General features: G+C 44.3%; 1 protein-coding gene across 3 annotated transcripts in view; it reads right to left on the reverse strand.

Moving 5' to 3' along the window:
* Positions 1-6,135, reverse strand: part of MDM1 (Mdm1 nuclear protein) — a 39,071-nt gene extending 32,936 nt beyond the window's left edge. For 2 of the 3 annotated variants that reach the window (XM_023761668.1, XM_014463597.2), the window contains exons 1-3: positions 6,003-6,135; positions 4,886-5,000; positions 705-1,075 (exon numbers count right to left, since the gene is read on the reverse strand). In XM_023761668.1, the coding sequence (XP_023617436.1) occupies positions 705-1,075; positions 4,886-5,000; positions 6,003-6,020 (504 nt within the window). In that variant the 5' untranslated portion in view covers positions 6,021-6,135. Of the gene's footprint in view, positions 1-704; positions 1,076-1,196; positions 1,511-4,885; positions 5,001-6,002 lie in introns of those variants that run through there. The other variant, XM_023761669.1, reaches the window with a different exon arrangement.
* Between the last annotated feature and the right edge of the window lie 314 nt (positions 6,136-6,449).

The following is a 6,449-nucleotide window of genomic DNA, read 5'->3' on the forward strand; positions in this document are numbered from 1 at the left end:
GGTACTGATATATGATGAATAAAATCCAGAAGCAAGCTGGCCACCCAATGAAGAAATACCTTGGTATGACCAGTACAAAGTGACTATTAAGAATAGAGAAGGCAGGGGAGGGTGGAGGTGGGGGGTAAGAGATCAACCAAAGAACTTGTATGCATGCATATAAGCATAATCAATGGACACAGACACTAGGGGGGTGGGGGGGGTGGGCATGTACTGGGGGGTGGGAGTGATGAGGAGAGGTCAATGGGGGGAAAAAGGAGACATATGTAATGCTTTAAACAATAAAGAATTAATGAAAAAAAGAATAGAACTAATTCACAATAAAGTCAATAGCCTCTTGTTAACTATGCTATAGACCAGTGATGGCGAACCTTGAGCTCGGCGTGTCAGCATTTTGAAAAACCCTAACTTAACTCTGGTGCCGTGTCACATATAGAAATTTTTTGATATTTGCAACCATAGTAAAACAAAGATTTATATTTTTGATATTTATTTTATATATTTAAATGCCATTTAACAAAGAAAAATCAACCAAAAAAATGAGTTCGCGTGTCACCTCTGACACACGTGTCATAGGTTCGCCATCACTGCTATAGACAAAAAACAACAGAAAAATTTTAAACATTAAATGTAGTAATACTGAAATGATGAAATCTACAAAAAAATTATATGCTTTTGTAAAGAAATGCAGTGAATATACTTACCCTATTATCTGTTTTTTCTGAGAGAAGCTTGGTACAACTTTCCTGTTCCACATTTTCATTAACTGGTATGTGGTTTATTATTGCATCCGTATTATCTTCCACGATATCTGAAGCCCTTTCAGCTCTGGAGTCTGGAGAGTGACACGTGGTTCTCTTGGGAACCTTGGTGGCTTCTAGTGCAAGAACCCTTTCTTGGTTAACATCTTTTTGTTCTGCCCCTTGTGATTCCGGTGCTTCTGGAGCTTCAGGTTCTGGTGACACAGCCACACTGTTCTCTGAGGTAGCTCCATTCCACTCAAGAAATTTTGGAATCTGTGGGTCATTTTGAGGGACTCTTCTTTTTGAAATAAAACTTGGCTCTTTTGTGATTCCTACAAAATAGAGTATACAAAAGTAGCAGATACCAAAGCATAAGGTTACAAAGACTACTTTTAATAACACTTATGGGAGATGAAATGAAATATAAAATTCAGCTGAGAATCCAAGCAGTTTTTCAACATAAAATCTTTAATTTTGCTTTAAAGAAATATTAAAAGTTTGACCATAAAAATATTAAAATTGGGGTCACAATGTTCAAGTTATCCTCACACAAGTCACTAGAACCACAACGTGATGGCCTGGCAAGTCAAGCAGCACATGCTGCTCCGTTTCTAATTTCTTTCCTGTGCTACTTAACAGAACAATGGGCCCTGGTACTGTCAAAATTTGGAACTTTTCACAAAGCTTCTCTTATGCACAGCAGACCAAGATGAGAAGGGATGAGGTGTCATTATGATGGATCTTGGTTCTACATTTGCCTTGATTTCCTGAGAATTAAAGAGAATGAACCCTTTTAACAAGAGCTAAGATACTATTTCTTTATATTTCTGTCTGGCAACAAATGTCCAAAAACTTAACCTGCTGCGAGGTAAGAGGAGCTCGGTGGAATGACAGACACTAAGATACTGCCCCAGTTTGGTGCCATTCTTTAAATAGAAAGAAGATTGTACAGAGTGAGGAAGAAAGATAAGACTAGAAGGGAAGGGAAGGAGAAGGAGGTGGACAGAAAATCCACATGAGGTGTAAAAAAACAAAACATAGTTCTTTAGCCTCTATCGTGGATGTTCCGACCTTTGGCCACAGACAGAGTCCCCACCCTTTCAAGGCTCCCCTAGACCAGTAGTCTTCACAATGGGTGCACATATGTCTGGAGGCATATATAGATACTCTGGAGGTGGGGGGAGAGGGTAAACAGAAACGGGCAGCTTAAGGAAATCATTTTCCAGATCCTAACTTCCATATGTTACTTCCTGACGGTGATCTGCCTAAGAGATGCACCTGCCACCGGTAGTTTTATTTCTCACCACACCTTTCGTAATCACCCCTTTCCCACTTCACAAAAGACAGACACACCTCTCAACCAGCCTCGGGGAATAAAAATATCTCATAGGTAGGGAAGGAAAACAAAGGGACAATTCAAGAAAACATAACTCCTGGCAGCAAAGCAAAGAAGGCAGAGATTAGAAATAACAAAGGAGCCACGCCTTATTTCACCCAGCTCCACATCTCTACCTATCTTAAATTAAAATTCAGGTGTGGAGAGTCATCATGTGAAATGCATATATGCATATTAACTCATTTATTTGGATTGAAAAGTTTGACCTCTTTTTTCTCACAGAAAATAATTTTGATTAGTTTTGCCAAGGACTAACTTTATCAATTATATCTATGATGAACATTTAACATAAACTGAATGATCTAAAGTGGAAGCTCCAGTTTTAACAAAATATATGTCAAATACATGTACAATATTTAATATACCAGGAATCACATTTTTTGAAACTTTATCACACTTATGATAAAAAAAATTAAATATCAACTTAAAAATGTGAAAGAATATAAAGACCTTTTAAGTTCTTTTAGGGGTATGAAAGCTTGAAGTTTGAAGCCCACTAGACTTTTCTCTGCTTTAACACAGATAGGCGCTTCTGGTAGAAGAACAAAATAAACGGAGAAGATTTTCAAGTGGCCTCCCCTTATCTCCCAGCACCAGCAAAAATACACTATGGGGAAAAAATATACTTGTTAACAGAACACCCAGCCAGTCCTAGGTAACACCACTGTTGTTCCTGGCAAACCTCCCACTTTCCTTTATGAACATCCTGGAGTTCTCAACTCAGGCCTCCCCCTTACCGAATATTCTCCATTAACATGCCTCCCTAGACCATTCCTCTATTTATAATGTACTAGTGGCCGGGAGCACGAAATTCGTGCGGGGGGGGAGGGGGGGGGAGGGGCGGGGAAGGTGGGTGTCCCTCAAGCCTGGGCTGCACCCTCTCCAATCTGAGACCCCTCAAGGGATGGTCCAACTGCCAGTTTAAACTGGCAGCCGGACATCCCTCTCACAATCTGGGACTGCTGGCTCCTAACCACTCACCTGCCTGCCTGCCTGATCGCCCCTAACCACTCTGCCTGCCGGCCTGATCACCCCTAACTGCCTCTGCCTTGGCCCTGCCACCATGGCTTTGTCCGGAAGGATGTCCGGAAGGTCTTCCGGAAGGTCTCCTGGTCTAATTAGCATATTACCCTTTTATTAGTATAGATCATTCTCCAAAGTATCATTTCATTACCTCTCAACCCTCAAACATACCTCATCTAAGTTAAAAGGACATGGAGGCAACTATTTGGTTACCCAATTTTCCTCTAGACCCTCAGTGGAGCATCCACAATGTAAGAGAGATTTATTTTGGATTCTTATCTAATCAAATTTGTGGAGCTTCTGATCATTTGGAGAGGATTATGAGCATTACCCTGCCCAAGAAACAGGGACATCCAGCCTTTGAAGTCAGGCTCTGGGCAAAGATTCCAACACTTCAAAGGATCCCTAAAAGAGCCACCCTTCTATTCAACTCTTCCCTTTATTTCCCAAACCTAATCCTGGAAACCCTCTCATTTTACTAATTTCCCAGGCCTGGCACCTACTCATAAGCCTTTCCTTCTCCTGGCTCAAAACAGCTAACATTTGAGGAACTTACCTACCACACATCAGGCACTTTCACATGTCACATATGAGGCAGCAAGCATTCATCTGTATATAGGGGTCTGACCCTTAACAGGCAACAGCTCATTTAATCCCTCCCAGCAGTTCTGTGCAATGTGCTTCCTAAGTCTCACTTGGTGAAATAGGCCAAATTTGCCAAGGTCACACAGCTAATGTGGATTCAAACTCAGGCTTATTCATTCATTCAGAAATTAGTGATAATAAGAACCAGAGTGTAACAAGGTGGTGAAGACAGGCTCAAAGTGCTGCTCTCAGAGATTTTATACTCTAGCGAGGAAGAATTAAGGAAGCAGGTAGAATAAAGTCAGTCCCTCTCTTTTCCCCTCTGCCAGACTCTGGGAAACCTTGGCCCAGGGCTCTGACTTCCTTGGTATAAAGGGAGGAAGGATGTATGATGACAAGAATGTGGCCTCTGAACTCATGGTTTTGAACAGTACAGACTTGATTTCAAATCATGGTCCCATCATTTACTAGCTGTGAACTTTGGGCAACATAATCTATCTACGCTTCAATCCCTCAATACCTTGGGAATACTCCTCCCCGGGCTTGTCTACTCTGTTTTCATATATCAGCTCAAATAGCGAATCTAAAGTACATTTCCTCCAATCCATCCCTCCCCAAAGGTATCTATCATGCTCACCTACACTTTTAAAAAACAACCTGAAATCCCCTATCAGTGGTCAGCAAACTCATTAGTCAACAGAGCCAAATATCAACAGTACAACGACTGAAATTTCTTTTGAGAGCCAAATTTTTTAAACTTAAACTATATAGGTAGGTACATTGTTATTAACTTAATTAGGGTACTCCTAAGGCTTAGGAAGAGCCACACTCAAGGGGCCAAAGAGCCGCATGTGGCTCGCAAGCCGCAGTTTGCCGACCACGGCCCTAGCTTATTTAATAAGTTACTTGTTCTGCTCTTCCCTACATTTAAGGGTCTTTGTCTAGTTCGAGACTATTTCCCTAGAAGCTAGGAATGGTCCTGGCCTATAGTAAACCCTAAAAAAAAATTTTTGTCATATAAACAAATACCTAAGTCAACCAGGCCAACGGATCCAATGCTTCACAATTTTGTAATCATTTTGCAAACTTACCCCAAGGCTTATTCAAGTAATAATGACTATTCGTTTCCCCAACTTACCTAATTGATCTGATCTAAGTCCAGCCCATGGGTGCCTTCGACCCACTGAGGCATTACAGGACTCTGATAAGTACGACTTTTTCCACAGAAAGTTCCTCTGGTATTCACTCAGCCCCTGCAATGCAAAGTACAATTGGAGTACAATGTAATTAATGAGCGTTGTTTTAAAGAAGGCATCAGTAAAAATCATTTCTGAACCTCTAAAAAGGTTTGCAAGACTTAAGATTGATAAACAAAGAAGAGCTCCTTCACAATAGCTAATATTGACCCGGCCCTGTGCTAAGCAGTTCACAGGCGTTATATCCTTTAATCCTCGCAACCACTGGAGGCAGATGCTCGCAGGAATCTGAGGCTCAGAACAGCTACCCTTCGGCTGGCTGCCTGATTCCAAAGCCTGAGCTCTTTTCTAATAACAGTGACAATCTAAAGCCTCACCACTATAATTATCCTAATTAAGGTCTCGAGGAGGACACAATATTCTGCATTATGCCTAGTCCCTTTGAAAATTCTGTCCAAGTCAATTGAAGAAAGACAAATCCCCCTCCCCATCTGGATACAAACCCTTAAGATACAAAGCTAAGGCAGTCGGGGTTTGTGGAAAGCTTGGCCAAGCCGTTATGTTGAAGGGTGCTTGACGCTGTCAGCTACCTAGACATTTTTACGAACCAAATGCACGACTATGAATAATGTGTTTTTCTCACACCCTGTCGTTGTCCTGTCAAGATCCCATTTCTCAAGCCTTTAAAAGACAGACGCACTTTCAAGTTTCCAAGGGGAGGGGCTTTAAACGCTAAACTGGGAGGTGGGCGCCAAGTGTCCCAATCTGAAGCCCACTCGAAGGTGCTCTCCCGCCATCTCCACGGAGCCTCCCAACCCATCTCAACACCATCCAACTGGACCACATGGTTAAGTCGGAAGCGAGTGCGAGCGGAGAGGGAGCTCGGTAAGAGGAGACGAGCATCCTCCAGGGCTGTGGCAGGCAGGCGCCCAGCCTGGCAGGTTCTGCAGGGGCCGAGGGGCGCGGCGCAGAAAGCCAGCGAGGCCGCCACGCCTCGCACCCGCCCCGCCATGCCCCCCCCCCCCCATCAGCCTTCGGGCCCGCGGACCCCGGCCTCACCTTGAAGCGCACCGGCATGTCGCCCGGCACTGGAGCCCCCCGCACCCCGACAGTTAACGGGACCAAAAGCCCCGAGGGGGCGGGGCAACAACAGTCGGTTTCCTAGCAAAACCCTCGGCCCGGCGTCCCCGACTACGCGCCGGCGCATTCCGCGCTTCCCTCCTTGAGCCCCGTCGCTCTGCCTTGCCCCGCCCACTTGGAGGCCTAAGGACCAATAGAAACTTGGAAAACTGCTTGCCGTCATGAACATTTCACCAATCGATGCCCGCGATGCCCGGAAGGGGTGGGCGGGGTTCCGCGGGAGCTTCGTCTGGGAAACAGCTCCCCGGCAGCCGGTTTCGCGGTTCCCGCGCAACAATGGGTGTCGGTGGTGGTGGGATTCGTGTGTCTCAGGCCTCGCGGGGTCAGGTTCCTGACGTCATAAGGCATAAAGGTGTGTTCTTCATT

Source organism: Myotis lucifugus, unplaced genomic scaffold (genome assembly GCF_000147115.1).
Source record: "Myotis lucifugus unplaced genomic scaffold, Myoluc2.0 scaffold_212, whole genome shotgun sequence".
Classification (NCBI taxonomy): Eukaryota; Metazoa; Chordata; class Mammalia; order Chiroptera; family Vespertilionidae; genus Myotis; species Myotis lucifugus.